This window comes from Heterodontus francisci, chromosome 25 (genome assembly GCF_036365525.1).
Source record: "Heterodontus francisci isolate sHetFra1 chromosome 25, sHetFra1.hap1, whole genome shotgun sequence".
NCBI lineage: Eukaryota > Metazoa > Chordata > Chondrichthyes > Heterodontiformes > Heterodontidae > Heterodontus > Heterodontus francisci.
Window position 1 is genome coordinate 58935553 of NC_090395.1, and position 19948 is coordinate 58955500.

General features: G+C 40.9%; 1 protein-coding gene across 1 annotated transcript; it reads left to right on the forward strand.

Annotated features, from left to right (window-relative positions):
- Positions 1-3818: 3818 nt before the first annotated feature.
- On the forward strand, positions 3819-10368 carry guca1b (guanylate cyclase activator 1B). The gene is made up of 4 exons (XM_068057273.1): positions 3819-4016; positions 4909-5058; positions 5136-5250; positions 10241-10368. The coding sequence occupies exons 1-4, from the start codon at positions 3819-3821 to the stop codon at positions 10366-10368; spliced, it is 591 nt and encodes a 196-aa protein (XP_067913374.1).
- Positions 10369-19948: the final 9580 nt, after the last annotated feature.

The window sequence follows — 19948 nt, forward strand, 5'->3', positions numbered from 1 at the left end:
ACCCGATGATACAACCACATTCCATCTGAGAATGTTTCCGATGCTTGAAGCCTTTAGAAATCAAGTACAATCCTCTTTCCTAACAGTTCGGAAAACGCAAGGTGACTGCGTTTTGCCATCACGCGGTGCTTAAAGCCTTAAACCGGCCTTAAACCTGCAACTCTGTACCTGCTCTTAATTTCTGCTACTGTTTCACTGGAATATGATAACAGGGCATTTTGGCACAATATTCACCAAATTACTATGATGATCTTAAACATCTCAATTCCAAAACTCTTTTGAATTACTTTCAAGTGTCTTATTTACTCTCCTGTCCTCCCTCAATCCATTTGGTCAAATCCATACACATGAATCTGAGGAATGGTTTATATAGGAGTATTATTTGGAGATGATTACCCTCCTGGGTAACTATGGTTACCTATCTCCCCTCATCCTTCTTAACATCTGAGCCTCCCGCAATAAGTGCTCTATCCTCCTCAGTCTCCTCAACAGCTCATTTCCAAGGTATTGCCATCTTTTGATTCCATGAAAGCTTTGTTGCAATGTAGGCATTAAATCCTCCTCTAATTTTTTTCATCTTCTCCTGTCTGCATTGTCATCTCTGGTCAATGCCAGGGCTGCATTCTTATTCTCCTCCTCTTCATCATTTATATACCTTGGTGATATCCAGAAACATGGGGTCAGTTTTCACATGTATATCAGTAGCAACCCTATCTCTCCTTCTTTGTTCCAGGAATCCCAAGACCATTGCTGCATTCTGCAAAATGCCTGTTCAACTATGGCTGAATGGGTTAACATTTCCTCCAGCTGCATGCCAGGAAAATCAATGCTCTCCTCAACCAAAGCCATCTTCAACCCAAGCCTATTATTCCTTGGCCATAACTTCACTACAGGCTATGTCTGCAGGGCAGGAACTGCTGTTACGAAACTCAGCTTCCTTCCCCACATCTAATCTCTCACAAGATCCACTTTCTTCCACCTTTGAAACATCACATAGCTTTCCCCCTATCTCTTCCTTCTCGATCCCCTTGCTGCTGAACCCCTAGACCATGCATTTATCAACCCATGGCTTAATATTTCCATTAGCCTCTCTGCTTCCACCCTCTACAAATTATAGCTATTTCAGAATGTCAATGCCTATGTTGTTATCAAGATTAAGCCCCAAACTCCTATCACTCTGTCCTTGCCAAGCCCCACTGACTCCTCATGCCCCAACAAATTGATTTGAGTATCCTCATTCTTGCCTTCAAACTCCCCAATGGTCCCCATTCACTTCAGTTTCTACCTTCATTTTCATCCTTCCGGATCCAGCCCTTGATCCTCCTACATCAGCATACACCTTGTTTTCTGATCTGCCATCCTTTCTGTTACTATTCCAATGCTGTCCAGAAATTCTCCCTAAACACCTCCGCCATAGCATCTGCACTTCTGCTTTCAAAGGCTGCCTAGTCCTTCTATCCAACTGTTTCCACTTTTATTCTGTGTCCCGTAAAGTGCTTTGAAATATCTTGTGCCACAAGCAGTCGAGTAGTGCAGAAAAAGTTTCCTCTCCTGAAACTACTCTTAGAAAAGGTAGGAGGGGGACTATTATATCTGATCCCAATCACCTAATTCTGAAGCATGTTATACTCTACAGATATGGAGAATAATGCAGCCCTCCCATAAATGTTGTGGTAAAAATATATACCGCCAGTGCTTGCTGTTTCTGTTAATTGTTAAATGTTTGGCCACTTTCCAGTTTCAATCTGCAATCTGTTTATTTATGATTGGCTTATTAACATAAAGCATGTAAGAATACTGCATATTGTTGAAGATTGTAATGATTACAATTACACTTTAAACATTAATATGTTTTCTGCCTTATAGTGAACAGCAGTTTATCTATCCCATTGGGAAATATTTTAATAGTTTACAAATTCAAATTCCTATTTTTCACAGTCAAAGTGATTTCAATATTCATCAATTAAAACAATTTCAAATTGTCCGTGAGTGTTTTCTGTAACAGGGCTGCTGCAAATCAAATATTTAAAAAGCCGTATTAAGTTGGACATTTGACAAACAAACATTGTTAGGTTTTGTTTCCTGCCTTTCCAAATTGAATAGTTGCTAACCTGATTATTAAAGCACTTTTTGTGTGAGTTATGAATTTTTCCACAGCTCCGTACTTTTTATGTGTTCTTGGAATGTGAGATTGCTGGCAAGGCCAGCATTTATTGCCCATCCCTAAGTGTCCTTGAAAAGGCGTTGGTGAGCTGCCTTCTTGAAATGCTGGTGTCCATGTAGTGTAGGTACACCCACAGTGCTGTTAGGGAAGGAGTTGCAGGACTGTAACCCAGTGACAGTGAATGAACGGTGATGTAGTTCCAAATCAGGACGTTGTGTGATTTGGAAGGGAACTTGTCTTCCCATGTGTCTGCTGCCCCTCTTCTAGGTGGTAGAGGTTTGGGAGATGGTTACATTCTCTCTGAGATGGTCATTGCCTCGCACTTGTGTTACTTGTGATACAATAAAAGCAGTTAAATTATGTCTAAAAGATGATGGGAAACTGAGCTCTGAAGAAGATCTGGACTGATCTGTCCAGCAGCCTTGTATTCATATGTGTGTAGATATTTATCATATCTCATTATTTGGTTTGAAAAAACTATTTACAAAAAAAAAACAGGTACAGCTATATCAAGGGCAGTAAATAATATAGAATAAAGCACCCTCGACTTAACAAAAATGTATTCAACTTTACTCTATCATTTTTCTATACACTCCATAGCTCGATTTTTTGCGATTAACATTTCTTCTGAAATGATTACAGTTCTTGTGATGGTATTTCAGTTATTCAAACAGCACCATCTCTGCACTGTACCCTGGTATTGCCCCATACGTATAACTAAGGATTTTGCACTCATTTTAGCCAGAAAGTGACTTTATATCATCAGCAGGTCTAACAATTGAAACATATAACCTTCCTTTGATAAGACTACACTGCAGAATTTCACTTTTAATAATCGAGATAAACAATCTGGGGCTGTCCAATTCTTTATTTCCATTATTAAAAGAATTAGTGCAATGGGAGAAATCTCATAGAAATCTTTTCTATTTTCCCGTTTATTTGGACCTTAACTCTCTCCAGCAATTAGCGACTACGTGAACAAGACTCAGTAAATCTGTGGGCTGGCCCCGTTTTGGGCTCTAAGGCGAATGAAGGTCACAAAATATCAAGAGAGTGCTCATTGGAAAGCTCATAATAAACTTAGCGCTCTTTAAGTAGGTATTGCCCTGCTTGAAGCTCGATCTGAAATCTCGTATTAATGAGGAAAAATAGCTTCTGTCTCTAATAATAGCACAACACTGGAGAAGTGGCAAGGGTTTGTAGGGTAGAGTCGCGTTTGCTCGGGAGGTGTCTCCCGAAGACCAATCAGTTGGTGTTGGTGTTTGATCGAGATTCTGGGCTAGGAAAGACTGGTCAAGTCCATCTTCTGAGGGTTGAAGTGACCGTGGAGAAGAAAACCCAACTGTCATCATTGAAAGGAGATTGCCCAGGGATAGAACACCGGGTCTCAGAAAGAGCAGTGTTGAGAAGATCGAAGAGACAAGGCCTGGTTTTGAAAGACCTTTCGGAGGATAATCAGGAAGGCTATCGAACACAGCTTAACTTCAGAAGATAAACCAGTCTCTGTTAAGTTGAGGGTTGATCGAGGACAGAAGTTCTGAGTTTGAGAAGATTCCTCACTCCCTGTTAAGGTGACCGGGGTCTGAGGTTTCTCGTCCTGGAAGACTGATCATTTCTGCTGAGGTCTTTGGCAGAGTTTCCAAGTCTCGCAGCTATGGGGCAGACAACGAGTGGTGAAAATAAAGGGGAAATCGGTGTTGCTGAGCTGCAAGACTTGTACAAGAAGTTCGTGACTGAATGCCCCAGCGGAACCCTTTTCTTTCACGAATTTAAGCGCTTTTTTGGAGTTTTAGACAATGAAGAAGCAGCTGAATACATAGAGAACATGTTTCGGGCATTTGATAAGAATGGGGTGAGTGCGAGTCTGCTTTTGTTTTGCCCGAAGCCTCTTAGACCCAATTGGAAATAATGAAATATTTGATTAATGGGAAAGACACCGTTTCAAACCTGCCCTACGGCGGGACATTAAACCGAAGGCTTCTCCGTTTGTTCATAGAATCATTGTAGCACAGAAGGATTCCATTCGGCCCTTCGTGTCCGTTCCGGCCTATGGCTTGCTGAAACTAATGTGAAGGCGAAAGGGATTGGAGCGATTAATGGGCCCAGGGATTTTCCTTCCCAAACCAATCTTGTCATTGACACAGCTGAATCTGCTGGAAGGGGGAGTTTGGGGGCACTGGGGGCCGGGAGCGGAGGAGGTGGGGGGGGGGGGGGGGGGGGGGGGGTCAGGGAAAGGAGGAAAAAAAATCTCCAGAATATTGAGAGGGCACTATTAATCGTAAAAAGCACAACCCTGTCTTTTTGTGGTCATTCGCTCACTTCTGCGAATATGAAGGTGGATTATTAAATCGGTTTCTCATAGTTTCTGGATGTAATGCTCACTTCAAACTGCATTTAACATAAGAAATCAATATGTGCTTTTCTATAAAGCGAATATTGTAATAAGAAAAGTCAATAATCAGAAATCTACAAGAAGGGAATGTAAATTTAGAATCTATTTAAATTTCAGTTAATGTCAAAAGAAACAAATCGCCTATTGGGTTATAGACGAATGCAACAAGAGTTCCTCCGATCGTGTTAACCTGTATTCCATTCTGTTTCCCTGTGGGAAATATTTGGTACTTGTTATGTTCAGTCAGCTGTCAAGGGTGCAGTATATGCAACTGAGCACGTTGTAAAACTATCGCAGGACTAGATTATATTTAATTCAGTCTGTAAAGGGCACCGATTTGTGTTTCTTCCAGGACAACACCATCGATTTTTTGGAATATGTTGCGGCACTCAATCTGGTTCTAAGAGGCAATCTGGAGCACAAACTGAAATGGACTTTCAAAGTTTATGATAAAGATGGAAACGGATGCATCGACAAAACTGAGCTGCTGGAGATTGTGGAGGTCTGTCACTACTTTAGCTCTTTATCTGAATCTGATACTTTCCTGATACTTGGATTCTGACACTTCCTGTTATGCAGTCTATTTACAGGTTAAAGAAGGCTTGCCATCAAGAATCGGAAGACGGGGCTCCACTCTTGACTCCAGAAGAAGTTGTAGAGAGAATATTTCAGTTAGTGGACGAAAATGGAGATGGTAAGTATAAAATTTGCCAGGTTTCCATCACTGACTTCAGCTCCTCCCTGGTCACGGTCTCAGGCTGAATCAGACCAAGGTCCAGAAGAACATCATTACTAGGAGCAGGAGTGCACCATACAGCCCCTGGAGCCTGCTCCACCATTCAATAAGATCATAATTGAACTACATCAGCTCCATTTTCCAACCCCTTGAAATTAACGCCTAAAAATCTAGCAATCTCAGTCTTGAATATACTCATTCCCTTAGCATCCACATAATTCCAATGATTCCCTATCGTCTGAATGAAGACATTTCTCCTCATCTCAGTCCTAAATAGCCGACCCTTATTCTGAGACTATGACCTTTTGTCTTCAACTCTCCAGCCAGGGGAAACAACCTTTTGGCACCTACCCTGTCACGCCATCTAAGAAGTTTATACATTTTAATGAGATCACCTCTCATTCTTCTAAATTCCATAGAATATAGATCATTCTATTTGATCTCTCCTCATAGGACAGCACTATCAAGCCAGGAATTAAGCTAGTGAAACTTTGTTGCACCTCCTCTAAGGCAAATATATCTTTCCTTCAATAAAGAGACCAAAACTGTATATAGTACTCCAGGTATGAACTCACCAAAGCACAATATAATTTCAGCAAGAATTCCTTACTTTTATATTCCAAACTTCTTGCAATAAAGAATTACATGCCATTGTTTTCTTAATCACTTGCTGTACCTGCATGTTAACTTTCTGTCATTTGTGTACAAGGACACCCAAATCCCTCTGCACACCAATATTTACTAGTCTCTCATCATTTAAAAAGTATTCTTTTCCATTCTTCCTACAAAAGTGAATAATTTCACAATTCCCCCACATGAGATTCCATCTGCCACCTTCTTGTCTCATTTGCAGCCTCCTTATGTCCTCTCGCAAGTTGCTTTTCCACCTAGCTTTGTATCGCCAGCAAACTTGGATGTATTATACTCTGTCTCCTCATCAAACTCATTGATATAGATTGTAAATAACTGAGACCCAAGCACTGATACTTGCAGAAATCCATTGGTTCCATCCTTCCATCCTGAAAATGGCTTATTTATTCCGACTCTCTGTTTTCTATCAATTAACCAATCCTCAATGCTTGCCAATATATCACCCCATCCACCACCCCCCCCCCCCAACCCTATCAGCCCTAATCTGGGTGACAGCCTATTGTGTGGCATCTTACTGAATGCCTTCTGAAAACCCAAATATACTACATCCACTGCTTTCCTATTACCTACCTTCCTACTTACACCCTCAAGAAATTCTAATAGGTTTGTCAAACACAATTTCCCTTTCATAAAATCATGTTGACTCTGCTTTATCATTTTGTAATTTCCAAGTGCCCTGTTGCCACATCCTTAATAAAAGATTCTAACATGTTCCCTACTTTTATTTTGGCTTCTATTATCCTGGTAGTCACATGATACAATGATAATGGAGTTGTTGACAACTCATAACAATCAATATTTATCAATTCATCCACAATGGACTCAGAAATTATATGAGAACAGCCGCAGTGGTAGGGAGCTTTGAGAACTATCAGTCTGAAGTCAACTTTTTCCTCCCAAGCATGCTACATTTTCAACTTCTTGTTTGAAATGATTCATAGACCATATCCCAAAATGTTATTTTCTGAGATAAAACTGTATAATTTGCATTTGAATGAATCAATACTGCTTCCAATGGTTCCATGGGAGTCTGTTCCATAGATTGACCACTTGCTCACTCTAATTCAACAGATTAGTCTTGAATTCCTCTCTCTTCAAGCACAGACTGTGTTGCTCGGTTCTACTGTTTTGGACAAGGTGAAATTGTTTGTGTTCCCAACCTTGGCATTCTGTTCCACCAGAGCTGAGTGTCAGATTCCATATCTCTCTGTCACAAAGAGCACCCACTTCCACTCTCCTAACATTGTCCACCTCCCCACTATCATCCACCTCCACCAACCTTGGGCCGCCTGTCGTGAAAACCCTACTTTATGCTTTTATTAAAAGGCTTTCCTGGCTGGTTTACCATCCTCTGCCTGCTATAAAGTTCAGCTCATCTAAAATTCTGCAGTTCCTATCCTATCCCACAATAAGTTGCACTTTCCCATTGCTCCCACGCCTTTCACTGACCCACATTGGCTCCTCGTCTACCATTGCCTTAAATTTAAAATTCTCATCCTTCTGTTTACAAGCTTTCATTGTCTCACCCCGTTCTGTCTCTGTAACCTCCCCCCATCCAATTTTCCATTCCTCTGACTCAGACCTGTCGCACATCCCTGTCTCTTCCTCCTACTCTTGGAGTCATGCCTTGAGCCGCCTGGGTGCCATGCTTGGAATTCCCTTCCTAAACCTATCTATTTTTCCATGTCTCTTTCCTCCTTTAAGTTTCCCTTTACTATCCATTTCTCTGACCAAGCTTTTGATCACCATTTCTAAGTTCTCCTTTGGTTCAGCATCTTTTCTCTTTATGTCTCTGCAAAGTATCTCAGGGTGTTTTTCTATGTTACAATGCTAGATAAATGCAAGCGTTTTTTCATAACACACACAGATCGAATCATTTTCTCAATGCTTTCAATGCCAAGTAGATATTGACAACCACAGTCCTCTAGTATTCATTGGCACCCTTCAATAACCAAAGGATATTAGTAAACAATATTAATAGAAAATAGTTAATAAGCAATATTAGTAGTTATTAATGAAGAAGGTTCAATTTTATGCAGTTGGCTGGGATTGCTGTAGTGGAATTGTACAGCAGATGCTAGATGTTACATCTAGATTAATTTTCCCATTGTTGACTCTAATCTAATAGTAATCAGAAGAAATGAGTCAAATCTCATGTGGCGTAGCCCACAGTGAGTCAGCATCTACAGTAGGTACAGCCATATAGTTGATGGTGCTGCTGTTCAGAGCATAGTGTCCCATCTGATGGCATCATGCTATATTCATGAATAACAATGCCTTCTTGCTTGACAATCTCCAAAACACTGGCCTACAGACAATGAGAACACCATAAAAGGATATAAATAATAAATTTATAACTATACAAATATTTATGAAGTGAAAATGTAAATGTGAAATGCTAAACATAGGAACATAGGATTTAGGAGCAAGATTAGTCCATTCGGCCCTTCGAGTCTGCTCCACCGTTGATAAGATTATGGCTGATCTGGTTATGGTCTCAACTCCACTTTCCTGTCTGCCCCCCAAAACCCTTGACTCCCTGGTCTATTAAAAATCTATCTAACTCAGCCTTGAATAAATCCAATGACGCAGCCTCCACTGCTTTCTGGGGAAGAGAATTCCACAGACTAATGACCCTCAGACAGAAAAAAATTCTCCTCATTTCCGTCTTAAAAGGGAGATCTCTTATTCTTAATCTGTGTCCCCTAGTTCTAGTCTCCCCCACAAGAGAAAACATCCACTCTATCAAGTCCCCTCAGGATCTTACATGTTTCAAAAAGATCACCTCTCATTCTTCGAAACTCAAATGGGTATAGGCCTCATCTATTCAACCTTTCTTCATAAGATAAGCCCTTCATCCCTGGAATGAGTCAAGTGAACCTTCTCTGAACCGCTTTTATTGCATTTCTATTGCAAATAAGGAGACAAAAACTGTACACAGTACTCCAGATGTGGTCTCACCAAGGTCCTGTACAGCTGCAGTAAAACTTCCCTACTTTTATACTCATTTCCCCTTGCAATAAATGATGAATAAATATTTTGAAATCAATGATAATTGGAGATAAAATATAAAACATTTTGAATTAAAAAGTTTAAAATTTAGCTTTAAAAGATGCTTCAGTAATATATATACTCATGATTGTAAATCTTAAAAATAGTAATCAAATGAATATTTATAAATATCACAAAGGGTAAAATTAAATGGCTATATATGGAAAAATAGTCGAAGAGATGCCGAGCAGGCACCGGAGAAAGCCCTGAAGACCCAACATGGCATTTCCCAAAAGGTAGTTGGCGGGGGAGGTGTAAATGGCCCAAATGACCAAATGGTTCTCTTGTCCCAGAAGATTTGGCAAAGTGGGTGAATAAAAACTGTGGAGGAACAGAAGAAAAATGGGGAGAAGTCTGGGGAAAGTTGGGCAGGGTGCAAGGGAGGGACCTGGAGGCCAAACTTGGGATCTCCAGGGAGATGGTAATCAGAGATATGGGTGGGGAGGGGGCATATGTGGGAGGGTGGGAGAACAGCAGCCAAGAGGCCTGATCTGTGGATGAACAAAACTTGGGAGCATGCTAAAACAAGGCAATTAAACATTTTGAATGGCATTCCAAAGATGGCAAAGCATGGATGTATCTTATCCGGAGGCAAAATAGAGGCTAGAGAGAGCCTGGAGGCAGCAGTCGGTGATGAAGAATTGGGAGGTGGAGGGGTGGGGCAGGGGTTTGGGGAAGTGAGAATGGTCTGGAACCCATATATCTTAAAAATGTTACAGAATTAAGAATATAAATATGGAAGAGTGGTACCTTGAGTGGGTGAAGAGGAGGCTGGGCAAAGGAGGTAGGAAGTGAACTGTATTTTAAATTTTAGAGAGAGAAGGAGGTTGAAATGTGACAAAACCTAAAAATAAGGAAAAAATAATATTAGGGTAAAGAATAAATAAATGTTAAAACTGACTTACCTTAAGATAAACTAAGATGACAGGGTTACTAAAAATTTCCAGTAATCAGTGGAACTGAAGCTTTTGAAGCTCTATCTAGTGATAGAAATGTAGTGGTAGACAGCAGTGTGACTGCTTGACAGAAAGCAGGGAAATCCTATTAAGGTGCCAACTATAGGTATGAAAGAATAATGATGCGCAAATAAGGGGTGCGCATGTGTAGAAAAATTAATATGTTACAGATAGATAAGTGTGACAACCCATAACCCACACATTAATATCACCTTCCAATTTAACATGTAGGAGTGTTTTGAGTTATCTTGTATTATTGCCAGCTTCATTGGTGCTCTTCCTTTTTGCAGGTCACCTGTCCTTGGATGAGTTTATTGATGGAGCACGGAAAGACAAGTGGGTGATGAAGATGCTGCAGATGGATGTGAATCCAGGCAGCTGGATGACTGATCAGAGACGCAAAAGCGCTTTATTTTAAACATGGAACAAAATCTCCAGAATTTAACAAATTTGTAAATAGTTAGACGTAGGCACAAACAGGTGTATAACATTACTTCATCATACCTAATTCACTTTTAATACATGTTAAAAATGAACCATGACTATTTTGCTTAAAACATTTATCATTCAGAGGAGGGTCAAGCCTAAAAAAGTCAATGTGTTTAATTCTCTGAACTCTTTCAATGCGTTTGAATATCTTTCATGTATGTGGCCTTTTTGAAGTATTTGGTCTCCTGACTCTATCAAATACGTGCTCAGTCATCAGAATTTGGTCCATTTAACTCCTCATCATTGTTCTCATACAACACTAATTGGCCGTTTAAATTTTTTTGTGTGTTTTTAGACTATTATCAGTATCTTCAACCTTGAAAAAGACTGAACTGGGACAATAGTACATTTACACACTTCTAGTCAATTATCTGTTTTACTTTTGAAGAATATATTTTATATTTGAAATGGAAGATAAATTAAATTATCCAATATTCAATGAGTTAACGTAACTGGCGAGGCAATTAATGAATATTCTTTTTCAAACTTCCCGAGAGGCTGCAGTAGTTGTAGCTGTGGCTCCACAGTATTGACTTGAATGGAGTTGTGAAGGTTTTGTGAATAAATATTGCACATTTGTTTACAGAATAAATGAATATGATACCTTTTATCAGTAAATTAACTTTATTTTCATTGGTATATTAGAATTTACAGCTTATGTGTGTGACTTCAGGAGCACATAGGAACAGAATGGGCATTCAGTCCCTTGACCTGTTTCACCATTCAATTCGATCTTGGCTGATAACTCCATCTGCTCTCCTTTGTTCCATATCCCTTGATACCCTTACCTAACCAAAATCTATCAATCTCTGTCTTGAAAGTTTCAGTTGACCCAGCAGCCACAGCCATTTGGGGAATGCATTCTCAATTTCTGTCAGTCTTTTGTGTGAAAAAGTGTTTCCTGATTTCATTCCTAAATAGCCTGGCTGTAAAATTTAGATTATGCCCTCTTGTTCTGGATTGTACCACCAGTGGAAATAGTTTGCCTGTATCTACCCTATTTAATCCCTTTACCATTTTAAGCACCTCAATCCTCTAAACTCAAGGGAATTCAAGCCAAGGTTATGCAACCTGTCATCTTAATTTAACCCTTAAGCTCTTATAATATTCTGGTGAATCTGCACTATGTTCCTTCCAAGGCCAATATATCTTTTCCTGAGGTTTGGTACCCAAAACTGACTTCACTTCTTCCAGATGGGGTCTGTCCAAGGCTCTGTATAACGGAAGCATCACTTCTCACTTTTGAATTGCCCTTGAGATAAAGACCAACACTTCATTAGTTTTTTTGATTACATTTTGTACCTGTGCACGTACATGGACACCCAAATCACTTTGCTCCTCCACTTCTCCTAGTCTCTCACCAGTAAGAAAATATTCTGATTTGTCTTTCTGAGATCCGAAGTGAATGATCTCACACTTTCCTAGATTAAATTCCATTTACCATAGTTTTGCCTATTCAGTTTATATCCCCTTTCTGCTTCCATCTACACAGCTTACTGTGCCTCACAACTTAGTGTCATTTGCATACTTGGATACACAAATCTCTATTCCTTCATCCAAGTCATTGCTATATATGGTGAAAAATCTGAGGCCCCAGTACAGATTCCTGGAGGAAGCCACTTGTTAGTTCTACCAATCAGGGAAAATTCCCATCATCCCTACTTTCTGTCCCCGACCCCCAAACGAATAACACATAGATAGGTTAGTAGACTGGAGAGAGATATGTTAGTTAGGGAGAGATCTGTCTCATGAAATATAATGTGGAAAAATGTGACTGATACATTTTGGGAGGAAAAATAAGGAAAGGACATATACACTAGATGGTAAACTGTTAAATGGAGCAGAGGAACAGAGACAGTTAAGGATTCAAATACATAAATCTTTAAAAGTGAAGGGCAATTTGATAACTTGGGGGTCATATGTTTTATAATAGGAATGTTAGTGTGCAAAAGAAAGGAGGTAATGCTAAACATATCGGGATCATTGATCAGTGTTAGAATATTGCGCCCAGTTCAGATGTTCTACTAAGAAGGTTAAGGCCACGGGGTAGATGCAGAAGAGATTCACTAAGATGATACCAGGAATGAGAAGCTTCAGTTCAGAGAGATGATAGAATCATAGAATCACACAGCACAGAAGGAGGCCTTTTGGCCATTTGTGCATATGCTGGCTCTTTAAAAGTGCTATCCAGTTAGTCCCACTCCCCTGCTTTTTCCCCATAGCCCTGCAAGTATTTCCTTTTTAATTAAATATCCAATTTAAGTGTATAAAAATATTATAGGTATTTTTAAAATGTGTCTGTTCTTGGGATGTAGACAATACTGGCAAGGCAGTATTTATTGCCAATCCCTAGTTGCCCTGGAGGCATAAGAGTCAACCCCCATATTGTATGGAACTGGAATAAGCTGCAGCAGGTTTGGCCGGCACATTCCTTTCATTGAAAGGTATTTGTGAACCAAATACTTATTCATGCTTATTAATCTCTGCCAGAACACAAATGACCAGATTTCTATTTATTCTATTTTACAATTTACTATGGTGGGATTTAAACTCAACCTCTAAATTGCTGGTACATTACATGATCATAACCACAAGAGGGAACTTATTTGTTTGAATAAAGAAGATTAAAGAGGGTTCTGATAAAAAAATGTTTAGAATTATGGATGTTTTTGATAAGATAACTATTTCCATTAGTTGTGAGTCAATAACTAGAGAGCATACATTTCAGGTCCTCGTCAGTAGAAGGAAGAGGTTAAACAAAAAAAAAACTGCAGAGTGTTGTTAGGATGTAAAGTGTCCTGTTAGAGACATGGTGGAAGCAGACTCCATAATAAGTTTTAAGAGGGATGTGGATAAATATGTGAGAAAGAAAACAATTAAAGAATATGGGGGAAGAGCAGATGAACGGGACTAACTGAAATGCTCCTCTCCCGTAAGAGTCTACAATCCTATGTAAACAACATTAAAAATATCTGATATAATAAGGACAGTGGAATTAACTGATGCTACATTTCAAAGCCTTTTGATATAGATTTTATTTCATGGCTAAAATGCATAATTCAAGAGCTGCATCTTAATTCACAGATATAATAAAGTAGTTGTCAAATGCCTTAGCGTGTGCCATTATGTTTATGTAGTGTCAGGCAAGCCCCTCACCTGCCAAGACTGAGGCACACATCATTTTGCCGTATGAACATTAAAACTTAAAATTGCGATCCCCTGACTGGAAAGACATTTGCATAGTAACAGACAGTGTTGGAACAAGGGACCCAGTCTTTTGCTTCCCCAATACACAGAAGAAGTGGTCAGACCAGTTTTAGTCACATAATTATCTGGTTGTTAGTTTTTTGAACTTGCCACAGATTTGAAATCAGAAATCCGTGTGCTCTCGGTTGGAACTGAAGCAGAACCCTCTCCTGTTTGCTCATCTCTCAGGGAACTGAATCTTGTGAAAACATGTGAACCTCAAAGAGAGAAAAGTCTCCTACGTGAACAAAGTTTAAGAATACTGGGCCCCAACAAAAAGCAAGACTACCAACAATCAAGTGAGCTTGAAGCACAGTAAACAAGAAACTCTTCTGAAATTGCCTCAAACCCTTCTCTACAATACTTCCTCTCCTCTTTTCTGTCCCTATTTGCATGTGTGTATCGCATGTGCATGCTAGCATGGGTGTGTCATATATCCGTAGGCATTAAACATATTGGAATTTGTTTAAGGTTTAATAAATTTCACATTTCTTCTTTAAAACTGAGAAAGCCTGTTTGGGCTCATTTCTTTGCCTTATAATTGGAAAGCTGTAAACAAGGATTCACAAAAGGGAAGCTAAAAACAGTGTGTTTAAAAATAAAACCCTGTTACAATAAGACCAGGTAAAAACAGCCAGAGACTCCTAGACACAGTTCTCCCCTGGTTGTAACAGTAGCATATTCTTTAAAATCAATTAGAATTGTTTTTGTGACTTGTAACTGTTTTTCTGGGAAACTCAGTTATGTAGAAAGACTCGATGCACATCAGGGGATGTGGTGCCCCACAATCATTTGTGAGCTGTTCTCATTCGGTACTATAAGAGTAAAAGTCTTAGAAGGAGCATTTTAATGGTTTGAAATGTGGTCTATCTGTGGGGAAGGAGCAGCAGCTATTCAAACCCATCAATGGTTAAAACTTCTTATTCATTATCCAGTAACACCCAGATGGAAATTAATGTGTGTAGATTCTTGATGAAGGCAGATTGACTCTGATGCTGATCCATGATAAAGTAACCTCTTGACACTTAAGGTTGAATTTTAATTTGGCTGAGGAGGCAGGACCTGAGGCAGATCTGCCACAATTTCGCGTCCTCAAGTGGCATGCCGGCTTTCTGACGCGGTCCCGCCTCCCAGCAATTTTGGAATAGGCGGTGGGTCCTGTATACTGGTCAGCCGCCCCAACGTGGCGGGTAACCAATTAAGCCCCCCGATGTCTGAACCCTCCTGGCCCTCATACTTACTTGATTTGTGGTTTAGTTTAGAGATACAGCACTGAAACAGGCCCTTCAGCCCACCAAGTCTGTGCTGACCATCAACCACCCATTTATACTAATCCTACACTAATCCCATATTTGTACCACATCCCCACCTGTCCCTATATTTCCCTACCACCTACCTATACTAGTGGCAATTTATAATGGCCAATTAACCTATCAACCAGAATGTCTTTGGTATGTGGGAGGAAACTGGAGCACCCGGAGGAAACCCACGCAGACACAGGGAGAACTTGCAAACTCCACGCAGGCAGTACCCAGAATTGAACCCGGGTTGCTGGAGCTGTGAGGCTGCGGTGCTAACCACTGCACCACTGTGCCGCCCTGGTGTGGTCTGTGACTGGGAATGGAGGTGCGTTCATGCCTTGCTACATACTTCACAGAATCACAGAATTGTTACAGCGCAGAAGGAGGCTATTTGACCCATCATGTCCACACCGGCTCTCTGAAAGAGCAACTTCCTCAGTTCCATTCCCCTGCCTTCTCCCCATTGCCCTGCACATTCTTCCTTTTCATATAACTGTCTAATTCCCTTTTGAATGCTTCAATTGAATCTGCCTCCACCACATTCTCAGACAGCGCATTCCAGACCTTAACCACTCATTTTTCCTCATGTCATTTTTCCTTCTCTTACCAAATACTATCAATCTGTGCCCTTTCATCTCGATCCTGTCATGAGTGGGAACAGTTTCTCTCTATCTACTCAGTCCAGACCCCTTATGATTTTAAATCACCTCTCAGCCTTCTCTTCTCCAAGGAAAACAGTCCTAACTTCTCCAATCTATCTTCATAACTGAAATTCCTCATCCCTAGAACCATTCTCATGAATCTTTTCTGTACTCTCTCCAATGCCCTCACGTCTTTACTCAAGTGCGGAATTAGACGCAATACTCCAGCTGAGGCCGAACTAGTGTCTTATACAAGTTCAACATAACTTCCTTGCTCTTGTTCTCTATGGCCCTATTAATAAAGCCCAGGATACTGTACGCTTTATTAACTGCTCTCTCAACCTGTCCGGCCACCTTCAATGACTTATGGACATATACACCTAGGTCCCTCTACTCCTGCACCCACTTTAGAATTGTACCCTTTATTCTATATTTTCTCTCCATGTTATTCCTACCAAAATGAATCACTTCACATTTCTCTGCATTGGATTTCATCTGCCACCTGTCCGCCCATTCCACCACCTTGTCTATGTCCTTTTGAAGTTCTACACTATCCTCCTCACAGTTCACAATGCTTCCAAGTTTCATATCATCTGCAAACTTTGAAATTGTACCCTGTACACCAAGGTCTAGATCATTAATATATATCAGGAAAATCAAGAGTCCCAACATTGATCTCTGGGGAACTCCACTACAAACCTTCCTCCAGCCCGAAAAACATCCATTAACCATTACTCTTTGTTTCCTCTCACTCAGCCAATTTTGTATCCATGTTGCTACCGTCCCTTTTATTCCATGAGCTACATGTTTGCTCACAAATCTGTTGTTTGGCACTGTATCAAATGTAACAGCATCGCCCTCATCAACTCTCTCTGTTACCTCCTCAAAAAACTCCAGCATGTTAGTTAAACATGATTTTCCCTTAAGAAATCCATGCTGGCTTTCCTTAATTAACTCGCATTTGTCCATGTGATTATTGATTTTGTCCCGAATTATTTTTACTAGAAGTTTTCCCACAACTGGAGTTAAACTGAAGGTAGCCCATTGTTCATCTACTGGTTTTCCTACCAGCTTTTGACTCCAATTTATTCGCACCAGCTCCATTCTTACCCCATTGAAGTTGGCCTTCCCCAAGTTAATTATTCTTACCCTGGATTGCTCTTTGTCCTTTTCCATAGTCAGCCTAAACCTTACAATACAGTGATCAGTATCCACTAAATGCTCTCCTACTGATACTTGATCCACTCGGCCCACCTCATTCCCAAGAACCAGGTCCAGCAGTGCCTCCTTTCTCATTGGACTAGCAACATACTATTGTAGAAAATTTTCCTGCACACACTCTAGGAACTCTTGCCCCTCACTGCCCTTTACATTACTACTATCCCAGTCTATATTTGGATAATTAAAGTCCCCCATTGTAACTACCCTATAATTTTTGCGTCTCTCTGTAACTTCCTTGCAAATTTGTTCCTCCATGCCTTCCAACTAGCTGGTGGCCTGTAGAAACACCAAGCAAAATAACTGCACCTTTTTTGTTCCTTAGCTCTAGCCAAATTGATTCTGTCCTCAACCCCTCTGGGACTCCGTTTTCTCCAGTACTGCGATGCTCTCCTTAAGCAATACCGCCACCCACCCCTCCCCCTTTTTTCCCTTTCCTATCTTTCCTGAACACCTTGTATCCAGGAATATTTAACACCCAGTCCTACCCTTCGTTGAGCCAGGTCTCCGTTGTAGCCACACATCATATTTCCACATGGCAATCTGCTCCTGTACCTCCCAGTTATTAACCACACTCCGTGCATTCACATACATGCACATTAACCCTGATTCAGACTTTATTACTTTCTCCCTTACTCTGACCTCATCTAATAACATACTATTCCCTAGTCTAGTGCTATCTATCTCCCCTAGTATTCTGTGCACCTTGGTATTCCTCTCTAATACTTGCTCCTGGTTCCCACAGCCCAGACAAGTTACCAGTTTTGTTTCCCTCCAATCTGAGCTCCCTCTCAGGTTCCCATCCCCCTGACAATTCAGTTTAAACCCTCCCCAACAGCACTAGCAAATCTCCCTGTGAGGATAATCACCCCAGTCCTGCTAAGATGCAACCGGTCCATCTTGTACAGGTCCCAGCTGCCCCAGAACCAGTCCCAATGTCTCAGAAATCTGATCCCCTCCCTCCTACACCAGTTCTCCAGCTACCTGTTCAATCGCTCAATTCTCCTATTCCTATGCTCACTTGCACGTGGGACTGTGAGTAATCCTGAGATTACTGCTTTTGAAGTCCTGCTTTTTAAACTCCTTCCTAGCTCGCTAAAATCTGCTTTCAGTGCCTCATCTCTCTTCTTACCTATGTCATTGGTACCAATGTGGACCACTTTGTAGGCCAATGTGGCAGCCATTTGTATGTAGCAAGATCATGCAAACATTGTCATAAATGCCCATTTAATCTGTTTCTGATAGCCAATGAATGAGAGAGGAATGTTGCCCAGAACATGTGAAGAACATCTGCTGTTCTTTGAATAGTTGTTGGGTTCTTTAACACCCACCTTGTAATGAGTTCTTTATGTTGTTTGATGCAACATAAATGAGATGCGTGGAGACCAGTTGGTTGAAGATCTCAAACAGGTTTATTACAGCTCGGCTATTATACAGTACAGAGCAAACTATTTACAGAACTTGCCTCTAGGTGTTACAGTTGCAGAATGACTCAGGCTCTGAGTCACATGACTGTGTCCTGGTTCTTAGCTCATTAGCATACTAAGATCTTAAAGGGACATCACTCTTAAAGGCAATCATACAACACACCTGACCCATGTGAACAGGTAGCAGGGATCTCCAGTTAATGTCTTATTTGTAGGGCAGCAGCTTCAACAGTTCAGCACGCACTGTGCTATAAGTAAACCAAATTATGAACTTAAACTCCTGTTATGGAGCTCAAGAGGAGGAGACAGGAGAAAACTGGCTACAAACTTTGCTAAGCTAGTCATAGAAACTAGTATTTGAATTGTCTCAAGCTTTAACTGACTTGTAACAGACTATGGTCAATCTCATTGCGTACTGAAAGCAGCCATGGTAATCTGTAGAAGTTGACATCTGTTCATCAATGCACTTTGTTGCATCCTATTAAAATGAAGCTTAAATTGGAGGCACAAGCCATTTTTTCTGAATTAAAAAATGAGAAGTTCTGCTAAACTTGTATCAAACCTTGATTAGACCACACTTGGAGCATTGTGTTTAGTTCTGATCACCATATTTTAAAAGGATACAGAGGCACTGGAGAGGGTGCAAAAGAAAATTTACATCGATGATACCAGAACTGTGACATTATACCTATCAGGATAAAATGAACAGATTGGGGCTCTTACCTCTTCAAAAGAGAAGGCTGTGGGGTGACCTAATAAAGATCTTTAAAATTATGAAAGGTTTTGAAAGTAGACACAATGGCCGAGAACCCCCCGTCACCTCTTCTGTGGGAGGCCTGCCAAATCAAGTGCTAATTAGGCACTTAACTGGACAGTGGTGGGCCTTCCACAGGATCAAGGACCTTGGCGATGGAAGTCCCGCCCTCTGAGAGGAGGCAGTGGCTGCTACTGGTGGAGCACCCACCTGAGACCCAGGAGCGGCACTGGACCCAGGCCACAGATAGGTCAGAGCGGAGGGGTCGCACGGGGTGGGGGTTGTGGTGGAGGGTGGTGTAGAGGGTGGCGGCAGCAAGGGCAGGGGATGTCTCTCAGCGCGACCCCCTTCCTGATGTCGGGTCCCTCGTTTAGGCAATAACTGCCTTTTAACAAGGGACCGCCCTCCCCCCCCCCCGCCCCACTCTCACCCACAGCAAGTAAGCAATGGATGCGGATTTCAACATTCCAAAGGGAGCTTGGAAAGTTCCTGGAGGAGACTGACATCATTATGTACAAAAGCTGGTGGGATGTTGAGTAATGTATTTCCAAGTCATTGTTATCTTCCAGAACTTATTATTGATTGTTTTCCCCTGGAGAGAAATTTCTGAAAATTCTTTTCCCCAATTGGCTGAAGTTTTTTTTGTCTGTCCCGGGAAATTACATGGCTGCTGGTGGGTGAGGAGTATTGGGGGTGGTGTTGCTTAGTTGCAACATAGTTAAATGGGACAGACTCAATGAACCAGCATATCTAATCTAATCTAATCTAATCTAATCTAATCTAATCTAATCTCTTTTGTCTGTCGCTTTGTATGTATTTTGGTACTTTTAGCAGAGTGCACAAAGTGAAATAATATACCCAACTTGCACAAAGGCCTTTCATAGTTCACCAGGGATTTCTAAACCCCAGGCTTCTTCGCTGG